Source organism: Pristiophorus japonicus, chromosome 6 (genome assembly GCF_044704955.1).
Source record: "Pristiophorus japonicus isolate sPriJap1 chromosome 6, sPriJap1.hap1, whole genome shotgun sequence".
NCBI classification, from domain to species: domain Eukaryota; kingdom Metazoa; phylum Chordata; class Chondrichthyes; family Pristiophoridae; genus Pristiophorus; species Pristiophorus japonicus.
In genome coordinates, this window is record NC_091982.1 from 38,838,270 (window position 1) to 38,863,060 (window position 24,791).

At 44.6% G+C, this 24,791-nt stretch overlaps 1 protein-coding gene across 1 annotated transcript; it reads right to left on the bottom strand.

Annotated features, from left to right (window-relative positions):
* Nucleotides 1–1,040: 1,040 nt before the first annotated feature.
* On the bottom strand, nucleotides 1,041–23,998 carry uprt (uracil phosphoribosyltransferase (FUR1) homolog (S. cerevisiae)). The gene is made up of 7 exons (XM_070882778.1): nucleotides 23,645–23,998; nucleotides 13,398–13,440; nucleotides 12,981–13,050; nucleotides 6,683–6,745; nucleotides 5,629–5,790; nucleotides 2,446–2,544; nucleotides 1,041–1,506 (listed from the first exon to the last, which is right to left on the bottom strand). The coding sequence occupies exons 1-7, from the start codon at nucleotides 23,845–23,847 to the stop codon at nucleotides 1,400–1,402; spliced, it is 747 nt and encodes a 248-aa protein (XP_070738879.1). The 5' UTR covers nucleotides 23,848–23,998; the 3' UTR covers nucleotides 1,041–1,399.
* Nucleotides 23,999–24,791: the final 793 nt, after the last annotated feature.

A 24,791-nucleotide genomic window follows, 5' to 3' on the forward strand; every position in this document is an offset into this window, starting at 1 on the left:
GAATCATAAAGGATGCAATATATGATTACTTAGATAGGGAGGGACATATTAGGGACACCCAACATAGCTTCATCAAAAAAGAGGTCATATCTCATAAATCCAAACACCAACTTTGAAAAAGTTACAAAGTTGATGTATGAAGGAAGCCCAGTAGATATTGTCTACTTAGATGTCCAAAAAGCTTTTGACAAGGTATCACACAAGAGGCTTCTCTATAAGATCAGAGCCTCTGATATTAGTGGAAGTATTTTGAGCTGGATACAGAACTGGCTGGCACAACACTGGCAAAGAGTCATTATAGATGGATTTGGATTTGTTCGGAAAGCGGTCACCAGTGGTGTCCCGCAGGGAGCAGTGTTGGGACCGTTGCTTTTTACTATTTTTATTAATGATCTGGATTCAGGGGTTGGGGGCACAATTTGCAAATTTACAGATGATACCAAGATCTGGGCAAGTGTTAGAACTGTAGAAGATGCTCGTCTGATTCAGGCAAATCTTAATGTGCTGGGAGATTGGGCTCAAGACTGGAAAATGATGTAAAACTTAGATAAGTTCAGTGTTGTGCACGTGGGCAGGGCAAATGCTCAACATTCATACACTCTCCAGGGAAAGGCATTAAAGATGGTGGAGATAGAAAGAGATTTGGGCATTCTAGTGCATACATCCTTAAAGGTACACGAGCAATGCCTTACAGCGATAGCTAAAGCAAATAGGGTGTTGGGGTGTATCCATAGGACAATTGAGAATAAGCTGAGGCGTACTGTTTTGTCTTTGTACAAGACCTTAGTCAGGCCACACTTGGAATAATGTGTCCAATTTTAGTCTCCTCACATGGTGGGTGATATTGAGGCTCTGAAAAGGGTGCAGAAGAGGGCCACTAGACTAATTCCAAGTCTAAAGCATTTAGTTATCAAGATAGGCTAAAAGAGTTGGGATTCCATACCTTCCGTCATTGTTCGTAGTATCACCTAAAGAGAGGAAATCTGGAAAAAGAAACTTAAATAATCCCAAGCTTTTTTTTTAAAACAAATTTAATGTAATTTTAAAATTACAATTAGACACTGCCTCCAATTGCAAACAATAAATAAGCTAAAATGAATAAGTGCCAAGGATACATGCAAGCACAGCGAAAACAATTTTGATGTAATTGGAATGTGCTTTTCAGAACCGGCTTCCTTTTATAAAATTAACTTGGAGAAAAGAACTTAAGGCAAAAAGTTCAGATCAAATGCTCCCAGATGTCTGCATTAGGCTAGTTAACATTTTGACATGTCCCAGAAAGGGGGGGGGGAGGGGGAGAAAGAGAGAGAGAGTGTGGAAACATGCCTATTAAGATAAAACTAAAGTATTTTCGAAACAGCAATGCATTCAAAGATTTCATTTGGATTCTATCCTGGCTTCAGTCCGTGCCGAAATACTTCTGTCCAAAGTGTGTGGGTGCCACGGGATGGACCTCTGTTGCTAAAATTGTGATCTCAGGAAATTCTTCTATAATAGATTTTGCACCTATTGGGGACGGGGGAAGGGGGAACAAGAATAAGCTGATATTTCAACCACAAACAACTGAATTTCATGAAAGCAGGACAAAAATCTGCTCTGTCCCATTTTTTATAAAAAACACAAAACCTCTTTGTGCAGCTGCCCTCTGTATATTAGTGCTGTGCCTGAAATGTCATCTCTGCAGAGATTCATTCTGAAGAACCAGCGCAGTATTGCAATTCTGGTAGGACCATCAACACAAGTCACTTTCAACAAAAAGGTTTGCACCCCCCCCCCCCCACCCCCCAAATATACATGAACACCGCACCCTCAGCTGCTGCTACCCAGGTAAACACCTCAATTGTGGGCTCCACATTCGCCAATCCATGGACCTGGATGCCACTATTTTTCTGACATTCAGATGGCTGAGCGGTGGATAATCCGTAGGTGATACCAGCAGTGCCTCCTTTTAAACAGCAGCCCATTTAAAGGTTCAATGGGATGCCATGGGTCCTTGGCCCAATGCAGGAACTCCCAGCTAATATCTCTGTGGTAGAGACTCAGCGTTTCCGAGGGCCGCCTCACTCCGGCCCAGTTGTCCATTCCTGCTTTTACTCCAGACTGTGAGCATTGATTAACTCACGTCGTGAAACTAAAATTGGGCATCAATTCCACCTGGGGCCACATTAGCACCTCCTATTTCTGGATCCAGAACAGATATCAGAGGGAGTGCAGTTGCCTGTCTATCAGCCCATTCAATAGCAGAAAATAAAGGATAAAACTGAGATCAATGCCTATGCCAGATTGCCTTCAGTAGCACTTGGTATGACCCCAACTTAATCGAGCAGCACTTGAAGAAATTACCATACGCTTTCAGTTCTTGCACTTTATAAAAAAAACGCCATAGATTTTTAAATTGATATGCGCACTATCATGTGATAATAAGTATTCACATGCCTCACTTACCATGTGGAGTTGAAAAAAGGCTGAGTAGGATTATATGGTTTGCCTGCACTCCGTGCTCAATCAGAACCTTCGCAGCTTCGATAACAGTGTTGCCTGTACCTGCAGAGTAGACAGATGACCTGCGATTATCCGGAGTGGAAGATTCTCTTCTCTGATCAGTCTAAAGTGCTTTGTCCATAAGGGGAACCTCCGGGTTGGGGGGGGGGGGGGGGGTGGTCAGTGGATTACTGTCAGAAGACAGGTCAACTATAGTGGGTTATAGCTGCCCCACCGGAGATCAGCTTGACACTGCACTTAACCTAGGACCTCAAGTGCCACATGCATCTGCACATTCATCGAGCAACTCCAGAGTTTCTTATGTCAAGAAATCTACTGCTACAATGGCAGTGTGGTCACTTGTCCAATCTAGTAAAATGATAAGCGCATGTTGAGTTACTGCCACACGCACGAAGAATAGGTTGTACAAAATTAAATTAGTGCTGTTTCACCTGTTTGAAAAACCAAGTACAAAATAGTAAAACATTCCCATTTTTGAGAAGAGACAACAGCAGGGAGAAGGAGCATGTGGAGAGCAAGTAGCCTTCAGCACTTTCCCACTGCACACCCTCAAAATCTGAACATTTCCTGTATCTTCAAAAATGATTCTTAGGATCTGGGCATCGCTGACCAGGCCGACATTTACTGACTATCCCTGGGTGCCCTGTGAAGGTGATGGTGAGCCACCACCTTGAGCCGCATAGTGGTTTTCGATACAACTGATTGGCTCGTCAGGCCACTTCAGAGGGCAGTTAAGAGTCAACCACTTTGGCATGGGACTGGATTCACGTATAGGCCAGACCGGGTAAAGGTGGCAGCTTTCCTTCCCTAAAGGACATTAGAGAATCAGCTGGAGTTTAATGACAATCTGTCAGCTTCATGGTCACTTTTACTGAGACCAGTTTATTATTTCCAGATTTTTAAAAAACTGAATTCAAATTTTCCAGGGTGAGATTTAAATTCACATTCTCTAGATTATTAGTCCAGTAAAATAACCACTACACTACCATGCCCGATTTAAAAATAACCTCAAAACCAGGCTGTCCGTTTGAAAACCAGGAAAGTGGTCTCTCTGTCCTTGATTGCAATCCATACCACTCATGTCATTGTTTGACACGAGCTGTGGCTTTGTAGGGTATGACTGGTCCCCTCTGGGATGGCTAATGGTGACCTGTCCTGCAGGGTCCAATGGTAAACAGCCCGTGACGCTGAACTTTAACATCTCGCTCTCCTTTCTGACAATTTTACAAAAAAGATTGAATTAGTTTTACCAACTGGGGAATTCCGAGTGATGGATTAGATCTGAATTTGGCCAGATTTTGGGAAAATGAGAATTTCTGATTCAAACGTAAATGTTTTTACAAAACTTATTTTTTCACCTCCTTCAACATTGCCAGTAAGTTGTCAACCTTGACTCAGTGGTAGCACTTTCGCCTCTGAGTCAGAAGGTTGTGGGTTCAAGCCCAACTCCAGATACTTGAACACATAAACTAAAAATGAACTTCGCTGTAGTACTGAGGGAGTGCTGCACTGTCAAAGGTGCCATCTTTCTGCCCTCTCAAGTGAATGTGAAATATCCCTCGGCATGAGCAGGGGAGTTCTTCTGGTATCCTGGCCGACGTTTATCATTCAATCAACACCAAGAAAAAGGGATGACCTGGTCATTTATTTCATTGCTGCTTGTGGGATCCTGCTTTACACATTGACTGCTACATTCCCTACATTTCAGCAACTATCTTTGTTGGCTGTAAAGCGCTTTAGGACGTCCTGCGGGTGTGAAAGGCGCTATATAAATGCAAATTCTTTCTTTGTGTATTCATTAAAAAGTATGTTAAATGATAATGGCCTGGATTTTGTGGTAATAATAACAGTGAGTAAATCTGACAGCACATGTGCAGTTAAACGCGGAAGAAAGGAAGTTGCTGTCAGAGTTGCCCTGCTCCTCCAGAAGTTTTAATGTAACAGTATCTCGCCGAGAGACTCGGCATTGAAGCACATGGAAGGACGTGAAGTTGCTGGACTTAACCAATAGATACCCACTAAACTCGCCAGAAAAAGTTAGGTCTTGTCCCTTCCGGTGTAAGTGAATTTTCAACGATGTGGTAAGTCTTAATTACTGCCAAACAACCTCTCTGCCTGAAAATTTACTTTTTAAAGTGTAGCGTCTCTTTCCTCAGATTATAATTATTGTTGGAGGTTTTTTAAAAATTATTTTTTTTTTAAATGTTTTCTTTCTGTCTCTTTTATCTCTCTTAATCCCATCATTCTTTCGCTCTCTTTATTTCACTTTTTCTGTACTTGAGTTTGCATTAGATTAAATATTCCAACTTGGGAGTTCCTGGATTAGACTCTGCATGTCGAAGTAAGGATTCCTCAATCTGATTGGTTAAGAAGGCACATCGTTGCTTGCTCTGTTCACACAGTTCTCAGATACCCTGTCAGGGATGCTGTGCTGATTTAGCTCTATAATTACTGCCAATCGTCGTGCAAGTGCCCACAGAAAGTCTATGGGCATGTGTAAGTGTAATGCAAAATCCGGGCCTTTACCTGCATGCATATTTCTCTCTGGTAGTTTCCTCTGCTAACAGAACTGATCCAACTGTGTTACTATCGACAGCTAATCCATGATAGCTACATTCAATTAAAATACCCAAAACATAACGATTGGTTACTCTCTGCAGAATGTATGTTCCTATCGAGATTGGGTCGCTTTCTCATAGCACTGGGATCTGTCTTCTATGTCATCTCATCCTGGTTCCCCCCCATCATCAGCATGTTTGTGGGGATGATTCTGTACAGGCCTCCAGGGAGGAGGTCCAGTCCCAAGTGGAGACTAAATATCACTCGTTCTGCCCAAACTTTGCGCTACAGATGACCCCTATATGACCCTACCCAGCTATCCCCAGCCCCATGGCCACTACCAGCAACACTCCTGGATCCTGAGGTGTTAACATTATTATACAGCAGATATGTGCAATTATGCCATCATTCCATTGAATGGTTTGTATTTAAAATGTACAACTAAGCCAAAACACAACTACGCTCTAAATCAGTGTAAAATTCTAGACTTTCAATAAGAAACCTGTTCTAGATCTTTCCAGTCACAGGTTTCAAGCGAATGGTTCGATGAGACCATGTGGTACCTACTCAATATCGGGTACATTAGGAGCACTTTCCTGCGGTAGATATCGGGTGGGAATTTTGCATAGTACACCTTTGCTCTCTGGGTCTCTTCGTCACTTTGTATTAGGATTTTTCCAATGCGTATTGATCGACAACAATCTCGCAGACCTTGTTCCATTGCTTCACCTATAAGAAGATGGAAAAGTATCTGCATCAGCAATTTTTTCTTCCTATTTGCGCAAAGTAGAACTATTAATTTTGAAAGATCATGCAATAGCTAGGTTTTGTTAGCTGTAATTGTTAATGCATTTTTACCAGTAACAAATCTCCCAAACTAATGTTTAAGCATTTGTAAACTCATCAATTTTTGTAAATGTTATAGGAATACTCCAGCCTTACAATGGATGTATTATTGAGTATTTCATCTTTTTTAAAGAAGTCTCATGAGTAGTTTGAACACATTTCTTGGAGTTTATTTACAATTGAAATACAAACAATATAGGTCGCAATTTGAAACTAAAATGGGTGATCATCTCTTCTAACAGGAGATATTTGATAGGTTGTGTAAATAATGGAGTGGTTCAGGGAACCACCAGCCATCCTGGGAGGAGTGAATGTACTCATGGAATGTCCTGGCTCTGTCCCCACCTACATTTCTGTCCATTACTACACACTCTACTCCAAGAAGGGAGTCAAAATTCTTAGAAGTATGTCCTGACAGAACCATCTTCATATTCTTCTTCCTCTGGACTATTTTCCAGAGAATCTGAATGTAAGCAAAATGCATTGACAGCACTGTCAGGTGCCATAAGGTCAGAATATAGCTTTTGTGCACAGTGCACAAAAGAACAGTGATGACTGAATCTTTGCACACATTCAAGGACATCACAGTGGGAATCACAAAAGGCAAATAGGGAAGAGCAGGAGGTGTTCATGATTGGCGTCCTGATCAGGCTGCCATCTTCTCCACATTTCCGAGGTTAGATGCTGAAATTCTCAATGACATCAGGCTGGCCTACTGAATGCAAGTAAAATCATGGATGGCAAACAGCTTTAATACTCAACGATGATAACTTACCACTTCTCATAATACTAACACCACAGTTTCCCTTCTCAAACTTCACTCCATCATATTTATGGCCTGTATAAAATGAAATATTAATTGGGGTTAGCATAGCATTGGTGGTCTAAATTCCTTCCAATCCACCCCGTCCACACTCCAACTGTAATACAGAAATGCCACACAATCTCAGAACGCGCAGATAGATAACAGATTACTTGACGTCTGCTTATCTTCAGCTGGACACAGGAAGGAAGTTGTCCCTGAACAAGCATTGAAATGCTTATCTCTCAACATCGAAATTAAAATGCATGGCTTCCACTAGTGGTTGACTCACAAGGAGCACTGGTCTCTTTTGGCTTTGGTCTCCTTATCAGAGGACAGATAGATTTGCCTTTGAGGCGGTGCAACAAAGGTTCACTGGATTGATTCCTGGGATGAGAGGGCTGTCCTATGAGGAGAGATTGAGTAGATTGGGCCTATACGTTCTGGAGTTTAGAAGAATGAGAGGTGATCTCATTGAAACATACAAAATTCTATGGGGGATTGTCAGGATAGATGCTGAAAGGTTGTTTTTCCCTGGCTGGAGAGTCTAGAACTAGGGGGCATAGTCTCAGGATAAGGGGTCGGCCATTTATGACTGAGATGAGGAAGAATTTCTTGAGTCAGAGGGTTGTGAATCTGTGGAATTCTCTGCCCCAGAGGGCTGTGGATACTGGGTCGTTGAGCATATTCAAGGCTGATTTTTGGAATCAAAGGGAATCAAGGGATATGGAGATCAGGTGGGAACGTGGAGCTGAGGTCAAAGATCAGCCATGTACTTAATGAATGGCGGAGGAGACTCGAGGGACCGTATGGCCTACTCCTGCTCCTAATTCCTGGCAGCAGGTCACCTACACACTCTCTGCAACAGTAATGCACAAGGAGAGTGAAGCAATTCAAGTCCTATCTTTTTAAAGCAGTCCCTGACTCTGCCCTCTACTTTGATAAACTGTCTTGATGGACGAATCCCTTTCAACTCACAACTATTCCTCAAAGAAAGGACAACGATTTAAAATGAAACATAAATAAATTTGGCGTCTCCTATTAGAACAAGTCTTTTACATTTTCAGTACTGTCCCACTGAGATACCCATCCTTTAAACTACAATAAAAATACTCCACTGATCAGGGTGGGTGTTTGCTCAGACCCTTGTAATACATTCATGTGGAGTTCAGTGAACCCTGACTTACTGTGTTTACGTTGTGCAGCCAGCTAAACAAAAGAACAAAACCGCAGCAGCATCAACAATCTGGCCCTGAATAAGACCAGACCAACATTCAAACGTTTCTGCGATGGCCGCCAGGATTGGCTTCAGTACTGACCCCTGACAAGTCAGTAAATAAATTACCTTTCCTCTCGATTAACTGGCACAGTCGCATTTAACAATAAAAGTGGGGTCAGTAAGATTAATCATCTCGCCGCCTAAAGAAAGAACTCAAAAGAGGCAATGATTAACTAACATTCTTTGTTTTGTCAGGGAGGGTTCGCAGTGTTCCGTTTTCCTCCCACTTCGCTCCCTGTATCTGTGATTGTGGCGACTCAAGCTCATGCCTGCCACCCTCCTGTACATTGCCACAAACAGCAAGCGGTCGCAGGCATTTTAAGAACCATTGCAACTAATCTGAGTGTCGGTCAGTGGGTAGCACCCTAGCCTCTGCGTCAGAAGATTGTGGGTTCAAGTCCCACTCCAAGAGACTTCAGCACAAAAATCTAGGCCGAGTGCTGCACTGTTGAAGGTTGCTGTCTTTCAGACAAGGCCCCGTCTGCTCCCTCAGGTGGATGTAAAAGATCCTATGGCACTATTTCAGAGCAGAGCAGGGGAGTTGGAGTTATCCCCGGTGTTCTGGCCAATATTTATCCCTCAATCAGCATCACTAAAAACAGATTATTTGGTCATTATCACATTGCTGTTTGTGAGAGCTTGCTGTGCGAAATTGGCTGCGGCATTTCCTGCATTACAACAGTGACGTCACATCAAAAGTACTTCATTGGCTGTAAAGCTCTTTGGAACGACCGGTGGTTGTGCAAGGCGCTATATAAATGCAAGTCTTTGTTTTATTCCTTTAATCTTGTTACCGCCTCCAGGGTGGTTGGCTCGTGATCAGATGTGGCAACCCTGGTTGTTTCACACTCCTTCCTTAGTTCAACAAATGTCCCCAACTGCTGTCTTGGCTGTCGATCACAGACTCCCCTTCTTTCCTGGGGTAAGTTTTAATAAGGTGTTCACAGGCAGTTTTCACTGCCTCAGCAAGAGGCCATGTGTAAGCTCTGAGAGCGAGTGTGAGTCGGTTTCTCCAATAGATGGGGGCATCACAGCTCAGCCCAACCCTGCCCGCATCTGACATTATCTACACAACACATACACTCCCACAAGGTGTCGCTGGAGAGTGATCAGCAGCGGGCACTTTGGTTGATTTTTCTCTCCCTATACCCACAAGTCCTGAGGCCAAGCGTTCCACCCCAGTTCCTGTCATGACTGACATCAGTTAACGCCGAACAGACTGTGGATCAAACCTGGTCTTTGAGCCCCAGCTACTCACTGGATAAAGTCACTGAGCAAGCAAGGAAGCCTTAAGGAACACTGCTAAGTGATAAAAAATCACTGAAGTTTCCGTCCTTGATGACTTTTATCTGCTGACGGTGATTTCACTATCAGGCTCACGAACTCCCCTAAGCCAAGTCTGTCATATCAATTCTTGGTCTTAACAAAAATAGTTTCGACCATCAGTAGAAATGGACTGAAAGTGTAATTGAAGCATTTTGGGCGACCTTGATAAAAACATAACGTAACAGATACTGTTATGGCACCTATATCATTGATGGCCAGCATAACGTTTCACAACAGCCAACATGGCTCCCCACAAAACAGTGACCCAGTAACTCCTTAAAAGCGCTGTCCTCTGAACTAGCCAACTCCGTGCCTCAGCAAAGTACCTCACCTGTCACCATCACCACGTAGCAGAAAATCCAACCCCAATGGATGGAAAATCACAGGCAATGCACCAGAGATTTTTCCATAGGGGCTAACAATGGGTGAGGTGTCTTGCTGCCACCTTGAACTCAGGAAATTTACCCCTTGTGTTCTCTCCTCTTTTGAAGGCCTTGGACTGGATTTTCATGGAGAAGGCACAGTGTGTGGCGGGGGGGCGCTCTGACCCGAGCGGGAAACCCGGGGGAACGGGTTTCCCACAGGCCCTGCCGACTTTAACGGCAGGGCCTGATTTGCATCTGAAGCCTCTGTTTCCCACCCGCAGCCAGCCAGATGGAGAGGTGGGCCGGTTGGTCTGCTGCACTAGGCCGCACAGAGGAGGGAGAAAGGGATCGGGTGGAGGGGGAGGCAAGTAGAGATTGGAGCCTCCGGAGGACCAGGGCGGATCAGGTGGGGAGAAGGGGGTTACATGGAAATCAGGGCCTTCAGAGGACCAAGAGGTGGTGGGGGAGGCAAGTGGAGATCAGGGGGGCCGTTGAGGGATCGAGAGTCGGGGCGGGGTGGAGGAGGCAAGCAGAGATTGCAACCGGCCACCGGAGGATGGTGCCGGCCTCACAAACATTGGAGCGGGAGGGGGTACAGAGGAGGTTTGCGATTAAGGGGGGTGTATGAAGGTAGGTATAAAAGGTACAATCTTTGCTGTAATTACCGCAATTTACGAAGTGTGTAAAACCCGAGCAGCTGCAGTTAAAAACAAAATGGAGGTTAAAGAAGAGGCTGACAGCCTCATTATCATATTGAACGTGACGTCCTGCCTCCTGGGAGCAGGTTGGCTGCCCGCCTTCATCCCGCCTCCGTCAAACCCGGAAGTGGACGAGTTGGAGGCGGGTTCAGGTCGGGAATTAGATTTTTAACGCTCCAAACCCACGCGTTTTTTTTCAGGTTAAAATTCCCACCCCTTCAATCTTCCAGCCCTGTGAGTGCGGATTTGGAGGTGGGCCCACTGTCACAATGGCCCTGATTGACAGTGGGTCGGAAGTCCGCTCTGAACCCACCTCCTTGTCAGTTTCTCACGTGTCGGATCTGCCTGCGGATCGCAGACCCGACACCAGTCAATTAAGATTGCTAAGAGGCACTTTAAAGGTAATTTGAATGAATTTTATCAGGTAATTACCATTTTACCAAGTTTTTAACGAGTTTGCCGTCCCTCGGGTTTCACGTTAGGTAAGTGTGTCGGGTTCTCAATGACTCTCCATTGCTTTGACTAGCTGACAGCTGCAGAAGTGGTATAAAAGCTACCATTTCACAGCTGTTCACTTTCCAATCGCAGAAGCTGGAGCCTTCAGGATTTGGAAGATACTTATGAGCTGTATGCACTTTGGAAGAGTTGCAGTGAACTCTTTATCCACTGTCACCTCATTGGAGCAACCTCTCTCCCCATTGACAGATCGCTTCTGTCATCACAACCTCACCCACCATCTAGTCTAGCAGCATCGGTGCCCTTGAAAAAAATCTCACCTTGGTCCCCAGAATCTCACCACGATCAGCCCTAACACCAACATCACTAAATACACCAGCATCACCAACCTTCTCCACAATCACCTGATGTTGCACAGTACACAGGGCATCAGCACTTGACCACATTGCTGCCTCGGAGGACAGGCATGGCCTCACCATGGCCAGATTTACTTCACTTGGCGCTGTACACCCTGGCTGCTATATGATGCGCCAGGTTGACACCACCCCACACAAGCTCCATAAAGCATCCCTACAATACCCTAAGCTAATCCTTTCACACTCATCACCATTGTGGGGTATCCTTATGTCTAACCATTCACTACAACTCACTAAGCCACTTCCAAAGGTGCACACAAATCTGTCCAAGGACACAAAATGTTGAAAATAAAGATTTCAATGTCTGACAACACATTAGTATAAACTCTATATGAACATTCATTGGATAAACCACTCAAGTGCCTTCCCTTGTGTGTTGTTAGTTGGTATGATTGGATAAGGATGAGGGCGAGTGTGAGGGGTGGCTTGTGAGATGGGAATGTGATAATGTAGAGAGGGATGGGTGGAGGTGCAAGGTAAGTTGGTGCAGGAGGTGTAAGTATGTGCAGGAGTAGGGTAGGGAAGGCAGAGTGATGGGGATGTGATGAGTGGCACAGCAGGATCAGGTTGAGTGTGGCTTTGCAATAACATTTTGTGATCTACTGAGATAATTGAAGGGTTTGCTCCACTGCAGCCTGGTCCTCCTGACAATATCCCTGCTTGTGCCCTCCTGTGCAATGTGCAACCAGGCTGCGTGAGTCTCCTGGGGAGGTCTCTTCCGCCCATTGGAAGGGAAGGGAATCTCCCCGAGTGCTGCGACTCCCTCCATAAGCATCTGGAGGGAGCCATGGGAGAGCCTGGGTGCAGCCTTGAACCTCTGTGCAGTCATTATTGGTGTTTGCAGCACGTCAATGCTGTAGAACACTGACTGAACAACTGTCAAAAAAAGTGGGCCACGGTCCCTTTAAGGAAACCGGCTAATGGTGCATCATCAAATGACATCATCAGACCCGCTTCCTGTTAATTGGCCGGGGACCTCGCAGGGCGGGCTTAACAAGCCCAATCGAAGGAAGATTGTTGTGAGAGGGTGGGCTGGAGCCGTTAGCGCCTTCACCACACGCCACCAATGCCGGCCGCACCTGACTCGCCGCGGTTAACGAAATCGCAACCCTTGTGTCTGGCTGCATACAGCTCAGTCTATGGGGAACAATCAAGAGTGGGGACCTTGGCCATTTTTCACTTAATTAGCCTGAAGACCATGGGGCCCTACTGCTACCTGCTGTGATCCTTTGGAACAATTTGGGGGTAATTCTGGACTTTGAGCGAAGGTGTAAAATGGGCGATATCGGATCAGATGCCTGTTTACATCTCTCCCGACTTCTATGGAAATGAAAATCAGGAGAGATGTATACCGGCCAGCTGATCCAATATCGCCCGTTTTACACTATCATTGTCAAAATTACCCATCTTTGATTTCCAAAAAGGTAATGATTGTAATTCTCTTTAAGTCGGCTTATAGTATCTGGCTAGGCAATGAACCTCATTCGCAAATGGAGGGATGCCTGATTGCTGACAGTACTCTCACCCACCTTAGGAAAACAAAATGTTTAAGTTATTAGCAAAGGCAAAAAAGAAGCATTTTTTAAAGTGCCATATCCCTTCTAATGTGCAGCTTTTAAAATGGCATCTATATAACAAGACATTTAGAAAGTTTTTAATATCAGAGGTATAGTCGTGAAGCAGCCTGACCACTGTAGCGTCTTAGTTCAGTGCACTTTGCTTATCTCTAACCTGTAGGGGTTGTGACTGTACATTCAGTGTATGGCAGCTGGTTCAGTCCTTCTTCAACCACCAGTCTGATCTGTAATATAACATTCCCAGGTGAAGGAACTTGACTTTGTCCTGCACACATGTTTCACAAATTTTAAAAAAATGATCCTTTCATTGGAGAATAAAGCGAAAAGAAATTAAGCAATAATGTCCATTTCTTTGCCAAAAAGAAAAATGTGTCAATTGTACGTAAAGTTTTTATTTTTTTTTAAAGGAAGGACACCATTTGAAATACTGTAACATCATTCCCATAAGCTCCACTGCATTCTTCCTTCTTCTCCCTTCCCACTCACCTTTCCTTTCTTGGGAGAACCCTGACTGAAGAGGATCGACAAATTAAAAACTCAGAACTAATGACAAGTTTAAGTTGCTACTCACCAAACGATCAGCACAAAATACGAAGTCCCCTCTGCTGGTTGTTCTGGGGATAAAAGGAAAAGGGGCAGGCTATTTAGTGATGGACAAAAATCTTCAAAATGCCAGTTATTTTAGCACAACCGCTTAATCCTTCACAAACATGAACAAATATCAGACAAATCCAAAGTCTGGAGCTATTTTAAGCTCAATTCAAAAACAAATGCACCGTTTTACATTGTGCTCATCAATGTGAGGACTATTAGTGCAGAGAAATGGAATACTTTCGCAGTTTGGCCAGCCAGTGTCACAATCAAGTATCCCCAGTATAGCATGGACAAATGTGGAGTAAAACTCCTTCCACTTTGCTGCAACATTATGCTTTAGCTCCAAACTTAGAACTCCCTATTGCACTAACGTGAGTGTTTCCATTTCCCGCAGCAGCCATGCTATGATTTTTCTTAAGTAAGACTGCCAATTAGTAACACATTAGTGAAAGTTTTGTATTGTGAGTTCATACCCCTCAGGAAATGAATTAACAGTCTGGTCTGGATTTGAACCTTGATAATGGCTTTCTTTGTTCATTTTTGCTCTTTACATCTTCTGGGTCATGTACCATTTCCTGTTGAGAGCCTGCACAGATAACCTGATCAAAGGCACCTGCCAATATTGCACCACTGCCTGCAACTATGGAATTCCTGCTCTAAACCTCTCCGCCTCTCTCTGCTCCTTTAAGACACTCGTTAAAATCCCCTGCTCTTCGAGTGCCATGGGATCCAAGATGACAGAGGGGGCCTCGGTTTGACATCTCATTCGAAAGACGACACTTCTGACAGTACAGCACTCCCTTAGTACTGTACTGAAGTGCCAGCCTGGATTATGTGCTCAAGTCTCTGGAGTGGGGCTTGAACCCATGACCTCCTGGCTCTGTGGCGAGGGTGCTACCACTGATGCAAGGCTGATACCTTGGTGTGAAGCATTTGACCTCTACTCCCTGATGGCATAGCCAAAATCGGAAATGTCGCATGGTGACTAAAAATTCTGTTTATCATAGTAAAAATTGCCAAAACCAAGGTCAGATTTTTGGAACTAAAGGTTCTTATTATGGTAAAAAATTTACAGTGCCTTTGTAAAACCTACATTATGTGTCAGGGAATATACTTCCATTCTGGGGTAACTCTGGTGAAATGTTTCATGTGTAAGTGGAGTTTTTGTACCTTTGTGAGATCGTCTGTATTTGTGAGAAAAATATTAAATCTTTATATCCAGTACACCTTGATCTGAAAAACATCCATTTCTGATTCCAAACAAATGTTTAGACAGTTGAATCTAGTCTAACTATTTGATTCAATAGTTTTGATTTGGAATCACAGAATCATAAAAATTTACGGCACGGAAGGAGGCCATTTCGGCCCATCGTGTCCGCATCGGCCGACCAAGAGCTTCCAGCCAAATCCCACTTTCCAGCTCTTCGTCCGTAGCCCTGTAGGTTACGGCACTTTAAGTGCACATCCAAGTATTTTTTAAATGTGGTGAGGGTTTCTGCCTCTACCACCCTTTCAGGCAGTAAGTTCCAGACCCCCACCACCCTCTAGGTAAAGAAATTTCCCCTCATATCTCCTCTATACCTCCCACCCAATTACTTTAAATCTATGCCCCCTGGTTGTTGACCCCTCTGCCAAAGGAAACAGGTCTTTCCTATCCACTCCATCCAGGCCCCTCATAATTTTATACACCTCAATCAGGTTTCCCCTCAGCCTCCTCTGTTCCAAACAAAGCAGACCCAGCATTTCCAATCTTTCCTCATAGCCAAAGTTCTCCAGTCCAGGGAACATTCTTGTAAATCTAACAGTTAGATTTTTCAGTTATTGCTTGATAAAATTGTTAAAGGTTTTGAAAAACACAATACAAGAATGTCACTAGGCTTATTTAGCCTATTTGTACCAATATATTGTGGTAAAAATCTACTTCAATGTACTGTAATATTGTGCTGCTTGTGTAAGACATCTCATTTATCATTCAATTTTCTCCCACCACTACTGGCACCAATGACAGGCTTGTAACCACCAGCACTCCAATCCAGCATTATATAGAACGAAAGTTCTCTTTCCTTTCCAGATACAACCCAAATTTGGAAGGGAAAATCTATCTTTATTCCACCAGTTCAAGTGGGCGTAGTATATACATTGCATGTCCACCATTATACTTCACTGAAATCCTAGTAGCAACATTAAAATATATTAAGTAAAATTTTACAAGATCCAATTACTTATATATGCACTTATATATGCATTTGTGTATTGAATATTGGGAAGACCGAAGCCATTGTTTTCAGTCCCTGCCACAAACTCTGTTCCCTAGCCACTGACTCCATCCCTCTCCCCAACTTCTGTCTGAGGCTGAACCAGACTGTTCACTTGGTGTCATATTTGACCCTGAAATGAGCTTTCAGCCACATATCTGCAGCATAATTAAGACTGCCTATTTCTACCTGCGTAACACTGCCCGTCTCCGCCCTTGCCTCAGCTCATCCTTGGTGAAACCCTCATCCATGCCTTTGTTACCTTTAGACTTGACTATTTCAACATACCCCTGGCTGGCTTCCCACATTCTATCCTACGTAAACTAGAGGTGATCCAAAACTCGGCTGCCCATGTCCTAACTTGCACCAAGTTCCGCTCACCCATCACCCCTGTGCTCACTGACCTATCCTGCTTTCTGGTTAAGCAACGCCTCGATTTCAAAATTCTCATCCTTATTTTCAATTTCCTCCATGGTCTCGCCCCGCCCGACCTCCGTAATTTCCTCCAGCCCCACAACATTCCCCCGCCGAGATGTCTGCTCTCCTATAATTCTGCCCTCTTGAGCATCCCTGATTATAATCACGAAACCATTGGTGGCCATGCCTTCTGTTGCCTAGGCCCCAAACTCTGGAATGCTTTGTCTTAGCCTCTGCACCTCTCTTTCCTCTTTCAAGACGCTCCTTAAAACCTACCTCTTTGACCAAGTTTTTTGGTCACCTGTGCTAATTTCTACTTACGCGGCTCGGTGTCAAATTTTTTTATCTCATAATACTCCTGTGAAGCGCCTTGGGATGTTCCACTATGTTAAAGGCGCTATATAAATCCCCAGGGCCTGATAGTCTGCATCCCAGAGTACTTAAGGAAGTGGCCCTAGAAATAGTGAATGCATTGATGATCATTTTCCAACAGTCTATCGACTCTGGATCATTTCCTATGGACTGGAGAATAGCTAATGTAACACCACTTTTTAAAAAGGGAGGGAGAGAGAAAGCTGGTAATTATAGACCGGTTAGCCTGACATCAGTAGTGGGGAAAATGTTGGAATCAATTATTAAGGATGAAATAGCAGCGCATTTGGAAAGCAGTTACAGGATCGGTCCAAGTCAGCATGGATTTATGAAGGGGAAATCATGCTTGACAAATCTTCTGGAATTTTTTGAGGATGTAACGAGTAGAGTGGACAAGAGAGAACCACGGGATGTGATGTATTTGGACTTTCAAAAGGCTTTTGACAAGGTCCCACACAAGAAATTGGTGTGTAAAATCAAAGCACATGGTATTGGGGGTAATATACTGATGTGGATAGAGAACTGGTTGGCAGACAGGAAGCAGAGAGTCGGGATAAACGCGTCCTTTTCAGAATGGCAGGCAGTGACTAGTGGAGTGCCGCAGGGCTCAGTGCTGGGACCCCAGCTCTTTACAATATACATCAATGATTTGGATGAAGGAATTGAGTGTAATATCTCCAAGTTTGCAGATGACACTAAACTGGATGGCGGTGTGAGCTGTGATGGGGACGCTAGGAGGCTGCAGGGTGACTTGGACAGGTTAGGTGAGTGGGCAAATGCATGGCAGATGCCGTATAATGTGGATAAATGTGAGGTTATCCACTTTGGGGGCAAAAACGCATGGACGGAATATTATCTAAATGGCGGCAGATTAGGAAAAGGGGAGGTGCAACAAGACTTGGGTGTTATGTTCATCAGTCATTGAAAGTTGGCATGCAGGTACAGCAGGCGGTGAAGAAGGCAAATGGTATGTTGGCCTTCATAGCCAGGGGATTTGAGAATAGGAGCAGGGAGGTCTTACTGCAGTTGTACAGGGTCTTGGTGAGGCCTCACCTGGAATATTGTGTCCAGTTTTGGTCTCCTCATCTGAGGAAGGACGTTCTTGCAGCGAAGGTTCACCAGACTGATTCCCGGGATGGCAGGACTGACATATGAGGCAAGACTGGATCAACTGGGCCTTTATTCATTGGAGTTTAGAAGGATGAGAGGGGATCTCATAGAAACATATAAAATTCTGACGGGACGGGACAGGTTAGATGGCTTAGAATGTTCCCGATGTTGGGGAACTCCAGAACCAGGGGACACAGTCTTAGGATAAGGGGTAGGCCATTTAGGACTGAGATGAGGAGAAACTTCTTCACTCAGAGAGTTGTTAACCTGTGGAATTCCCTGCTGCAGAGAGTTGTTGATGCCAGTTCATTGGATATATTCAAGAGGGAGTTAGATATGGCCCTTATGGCTAAGGGGATTAAGGGGTATGGAGAGAAAGCAGGAAAGGGATACTGAGGTGAATGATCAGCCATGATCTTATTGAATGGTGGCGCAGGCTCGAAGGGCCGAATGGCCTACTCCTGCACCTATTTTCTATGTTTCTATATAAATACAAGTTTTTGTTGTTGTTGTTCTTTGTACTTATATATGTAGACCTGGTAGTCATTAATAAATGTTGCAGTTATGATGGTCTTCAGTAGCCTTTTACTGGATTAATTCCAGTGCAGTAATGGGGAGGGGGAGTGCAGCAGAAAGTAAAACTAACTGGCTTTATTGTATGGTGTCTCTGAGAGCGCTTACACTCTGGAACAACATATCAAAATGTTAAAAGGAAAACACCTCAAATGCTGAGAATCCGATATAAAAATAGAAACTGCTGTAAATAAACAGAAAACCAGTCAGTATCTGTAAAGAGAAATACAGATTATTGACTTTTTGTATGTGTAACCCTTCATCAGAACTCATTTTCCGATGAACAATTCTTGACTGAAACCTCAGTCTTTTCGCTTTACAGATGTTGACTGCCCTACATATAAAAATGTCCCAGCAGCAGATATTCTATGAATTCATCATCCACATGCTTGCCAACTCCAAAAAATTTAGCATGGGACTTGTGATGTTCCTGATCAGCCCATCACCACAGTTCCTGCAATGTTATGATTTTTATTTGCAATTAAATATTGGGAGGACTGAAGTCTTTGGCCGGAATTTTGCCTACCTCGGCAAGTCCGGTGCGGGCGGGCAGCGTGACGGGTCGCGACCCCTATGCTGGCTCGATCCCGCTGCTGAAAATGAACTTACCTCAATAGGGGCTATTAAGCCCGCCCAGCGCGTTACCCGGCCCAATTAAATGGAGCGGGTCTGGTGACGTTATTCATGACGCGTTTTCAGCCGAGATCTTTATAGGCACCCTGGCCACACTAGATTTGACCTTTAATTTAATATAGTGCTGTCAGTGCACTGCAGAATTGGAGTGCTGCAAAGACTGCCAATGACTGCACAGAGGCAGAGGGCTGCATCCAGGCTCTCCCATGACTCCCTCCATAATCAACTATGCCTCGCTCCAAATGCTTATGGAGTCACAGCACGCAGCAAGGTCCTCTTCCCTTCCAATGGGTGGAAGAGACCTGCCCAGGAGACCAAAACAGCCTGGTTGCAGATTGCAGAGGAGGTCACAAGCAAGGATGTGTTTAGTCACCTGTGCTAATATCTCGTTATGTGGCTTGGTGTCAAACTTTGTCTGATAACGCTCCTGTGAAGTGCCTTGGGATATTTTTAGTACATTAAAGGCGCTATATAAATGGAAATTGTTGTTATTATTGCCAAGCATTTAAATACTAAATTATGCTAATTAGGATTGAAAATTGGATGAAAGAACCAGCATTCATTTCGGCCACGGCTTTACTATCCTCAGAGAGTCCGTGGCGGGCGATATCAGTGACGTCCTGACCTCGCTGCTGGCTCCAGCCCGCTGTCTAAAATAAATTTCAGTTGATCGGGCTTGTTAAGCCCACCCAGTGTGTTTTCCAGCCAATTAGAGGAAGCAGGTCTGGTGATGTCATTTGATGATGCGTCATCAGCCAGTTTCCTTAAAGGGACCATGGCCAAATGTATTTTGACATTTGTGTTGCTAGTGTTTTACAGCATTAATGTGCTGCAAACACTGACAAACACTGCACAAAGGCACTGGGCTGCACCCAGGCTCTCCCACGACTCCTTCCATATGCTTATGGAGGGAGTTGGAGGGAGTCACAGCACACAGGAAGGTCCTCTTCCCTTCCCATGAGCGAAAGAGACCTCCTCAGGTGATTAACACAGCCTGGTTGCACATTGCAGAAAAAGGCACAAGCAGAGATGTGGTCAGGAGGACCTGGTTGCAGTGCCACAAACCTTTCGATGATCTCAGTAGATCACGAAAAGTTACTGCAAAGCTACACACAGCCTCATCCTGCTGTGCCTCTCATCATATCCCCATCACTCTGCCTTCCCTACCCTACTCCTGCATATCCTTACTCACACCAACTTACCTTGCACCTCCACCCATCCCTCTCTCTCTATCTACATTGTCACATCCCCATCTCACTTGCCACCCCTCACATTCACCATCATTCTAGTGCAATCATACCAACTAACAACATACAAGGGTAGCCAATTGGGTGTTTTATCCAATGTTTATGTAAGGTTTCTGTTAATGTGGTGTTAAACATAATTTTTTTTTTTTTCAACACTTTCCTCTTGGACAGATCTGTGTGCAACTTTGGAAGTGGCTTCGGGAGTTGCAGTGAATGGTGAGACATAACGGTACCCCCCGCAATGGTGATGAGTGTGAAAGGAATGACTTGGGCATTGCAGGGATGCTTTATGGTGTTGTTGTGGGATGGTGCCAACCTGGTGCATCATGTGGCAGCCATATGGTGCATCATCCCCACCGACACCTGGGAGTCCCTGGCCAAAGACCACCCTGAGTGGAGGATGTGCATCCGGAAGGGCGCTGAGCGCCTCGAGTCTCATCGCCGAGTGCATGCAGAAAACAAGCGCAGGCAGCGGAAGGAATGCGCGGCAAATCAGTCCCACCCACCCTTTCCTTCAATGACTGTCTGTCCCACCTGTGACAGGGACTGTGGCTCTCGTACTGGACTGTTCAGCCACCTAAGGACTCATTCTAAGAGTGGAAGCAAGTCTTCCTCGATTCCGGGGGACTGCCTATGATGATGATGATGATGATAGGTGTACAGCATAAAGTTATCTAAATCTGGCCATGGTGAGGCCATCCCCAGCCTTCCGGGCAGCAATGTGCTCGAGTGCTGATGCCCTCTGTACTATGCAGCATCAGGTGATTGCGGAGAAGATTGGTGTTGTTGGTGCTGCTGGTGTTGGGGCTGATCGTGGTAGGATTCTAAGGACCAATGTGAGACAGTATAAACAGCACACATGTTGATGGAATAGAGGGCAGAAGAAGTACAGATGACAGAAGCATTCTATCAATGGTGAGAGTGTTCTTCCAATGAGGTGAGACTGGATGGAGATTTTGCTGGAACCACTTGCAACCCGCAGAATCTGTGCTGGAAATGGACTGAGCAACAGCTTCTGCCAGATGAAAGTGATCATCCGTCAGGTGGGAGCTTTTACTGTACATTTGATGCGGTCAAGTAATCAGCTGGAGCAATGGCCACGGAACTCCCGCCTCAGGTTGACAGAGGTGCTTCCCAAGCAGCGTGGTTCGTGTGGCCATGCAGTTAAATTTAAAAAGTGAAAAAGCCTGTTAAGGGTTTCAACTAGTTATTAACCATCTGAACTGGGTCACCTGCCGCTGCCGGTCAGGTCGGCTCCACGATGATAGACACACCTGGGGGAAAGGCGCGTGGGAACAAGTTGACAGTGGGTTCCCGACCCGCTGTAAAAAATAATAACTTTCCCACCTGACCCGCCATCGAGCATGCCCGCCACCATCCCAGAAAATTCCGTCCTGAGTGCTTTATCACATCTTCAGGGCAACTCACACCACTTCATACCAATAGATTACTTTTGATCTGCAATCACTGTTATAACATAGGAAAATATAAGATTTGTGTATGATAATTTGCACCATGTGACCTGTCAATCGTTGATAACAGAAATACAGAAGTTGCACATGCTGCCATTGGAAACCACCACTGTGCCATTTCTACTCTTTCATTCTTCTGCCACTCTCAAGGTTAAATGTTTCCCTGTGATAAGCATCTGCCTTGTATCTCCCTCATGTGTCATTGTCTAGTTCTTGCCATCACATTCTTTCTGAATTTGAAATGCCGACACCTGTATCTACCTTCTCCCCCTCCCCAATTTCACGCACAGAGCGAGAAATGACATATACACATAAACTCTTGACAACAGAAGGTTATCATTTACCTTTCATACCCCAAAACATGCACATCCCATTGTGCATAGAATTGTGATTTCTAATGGGTAAAACTCATGTTGGTAATCACATTACAATCAAAATGATTATTGATTGTGGTTCACATCAAAAAAAAAGGGGGAAAAAATCCAAATATTCTTTACGCCAACAAATGTTAATTTTCTAGATGGAAACAAAAGCCTCAACAGCATTCTGAACTATCACGATTTAGATTTTTTTTATTTAATAAAACGTCATTTTCTTCAAACTGAACCATACAATATAAAAAGAAACATTAACCATTATAAAAATCGACTAAATTCAAGTCCATCATGTATAATTTCAGCATCACAAAATTGTTTCAATAGAATTCCAACTATGGGAGGGGGTTGGGACTGAGAGCGGGTTTTGGGCAGGTGTAGCAGCAACAACAACTTACATTTATATGGCACCTTTATTATGGAAAAATGTCCCAAAACGTTCCACAAAGGTGTAATAAAAAAGCAACTATGACTGTAGTGAAAAATGGATTCACTTTGCACTGACGCTGCAATTATAGTGTAAATGCAGCCTGAATCCAGAGTCTGCTTTACTCTGAAGTCAGTTCAGGCTTTGACGACTGATTTATACTTCACAAGTTTAGTGTTTGTGCAAACCTAGAACCGCTTTACACTGGCGAAAAACTTTCATTGTGAATGGAGTCTAAGAGCTAGCTCCCCGGATAGCTCAGGTGGTATAAAGCCAACGTGGAACAGGGTGGATTCCTGACCAGCGCTCAGTTAGCTGTCTCAGCCAGGATACGGGTGCTTCATGGTTCCTGTCCAATGACCTCTGCTGGAGGTGCGGTTGTATGGAACTCAAGTCAGAACAGGGCCGAGTTCAACTGTGCTGCTCCCCATGCTTGAATAGCCTGCAAAGGCACAACACCTAGGCTTACACGTGAAGGATGCCGATGTGGGTGAGGGTTCCTGATGCTCGTGGAACCACCATCGTCAGAGAAAAAGCAGAGGGTAGAAAATTGGCAGAAAAAAGAGGGATACACAAAAATAATGATATTCTCAACATATTTTAGAAAAGTGAATCATTGTGCGTTAACTTCTACTCAGTTCAGAGGAAACTTTGGGCTGATAGCATGGTGTGTTTTTGACCAAAATATACACTGGTTTTAGATAAGCAAAAACTGAATTAACCCACAGGTAACTTTCATTTATATTGTTATTGGCACCAACGTTTAATACAGTAGGACATAATTGATCCAAAATGGCTGGGAAATACCCCAACCCAGGTAAGTGAACCTCCAATGTTGTACTGCATTGAAGTACAGCCAGATTATCATGTCACACTTGGGGGGGGGGGGGGGGGGGGAGCAGTTTGGTTAACCGGGACAAGATTTTTAAAAATTAAACTGCAAATGCCGCAATAAAATCTGAATTATGCTGTAAATACAAAGCAGGTAATAATCATGGGAAAAGAGAGTTTTCCAGCATCCGCAGTAATGTGCTTTTTGTATTCAGGATTACGTGCGTTTGGACAACATCCCTGTGGCTATTTCGTTGCCTTGCAACAATACCAATGATTATGCATTCCATGCCTGAACGGATTATGCCTTTGGCCAGGGCTGTGGCCGCTCACTTGAGTAATACATTCAAAACATACTGGAGCTTGCAGACAGAGTGACTCATTTCCTTTGCTCGTGTCACTGGCCCCATTGAGCGGAGGCCTGGAGCTCCAGGCTCGCACACACACAAAGGTTGAGAACAAGAGCCAATCTCACCGGCAAATGGTGCATTTCCCAACTGTTGAGCCACTTACTTGTCCCTGATGATGGTCTGCAGCTCCCTGATCTGATCGTTCATGGGCAGCAGCTTGAGCTGCGCTCCGATCGGCTCGGCTGGCTCGGCGCTGGGGGCGAACCTCACTTGCTTAGGCAGCGAGTGGTTCTGCTCCGAGTTGCTGAGTTGCTGCTGGGCGTTGTGGCAAGGCATGATGCTGGCAATGGGGAAAGCAGCTTCCATAGACAAGAGCAGCACACACACACCCCCAGACCCCCCCCCCACCAGACACTCGCCGGTCCCAAGGACTCCCAAATGAAACACAGCAAAAGAAAGAGAGAGAGAGAAAATAATCCACGTTTCTTCTCTGTGTCTTTGCCTTTTTTAATTTCCTGGCTCCACCTGCTGGCTGACCGCTGTTCTGGTTATAGAATCTGACTCAGTCGCTGCAGCGCCACCCTAAAAATCACATTTCCTGCTTTTACACTTCTACTAATCATCCCCAGGTTTTACTTAAATGGGAACGTGCAAACAACGCATTTGTTTCTATTTGATTATTCTTGCTGCCACATTTTTTTTCTCAAAGTGAAATCTGATGAGCGGGAAAGTGTGTCTGTTACACATTTTTGATTTGTCGATACTGACATGTGCTGCTTCAGTCATTAGTATCCCCGAATGTTGCTGCTGTGCTGAAATTTTAAAACAATAATTGTGTTGGTGTGTTATGTATTATGTACAATGCCTGACACAAGACTCCCAAAACAAGCGCTCTACTCGGAGTTCCTACACGCCAAGTGAGCCCCAGGTGGGCAGAGAAAATACTTCAAGGACACCCACAAAGCCTCCTTGAAAAAAATGTAACACCTGGGAATCCCTGGCCCAAGACCGCCCAAAGTGGAGGAAAAGAATCCAGGAGGGCGCTGAACACCTCCAGTCTCTTCGCCGAGAGCATCTGAAGCCAAGCGTAGACAGCGGAAGGAGCGTGCGGCAACCCAGGCACCTCCCACCCATTCCCCCACCCGTTCCTTCAACCACCGTCTGCCCCACTTGTGACAGAGACAGTATGTCCTGCATTGGACTCATCAGCCACCTGAGAACTCATTTTTTGTGTGGAAGCAAGTCATCCTCAACTCCGAGGGACTGCCTATGATGATGATAATGCATTATGTACATTGAAGTAATACATG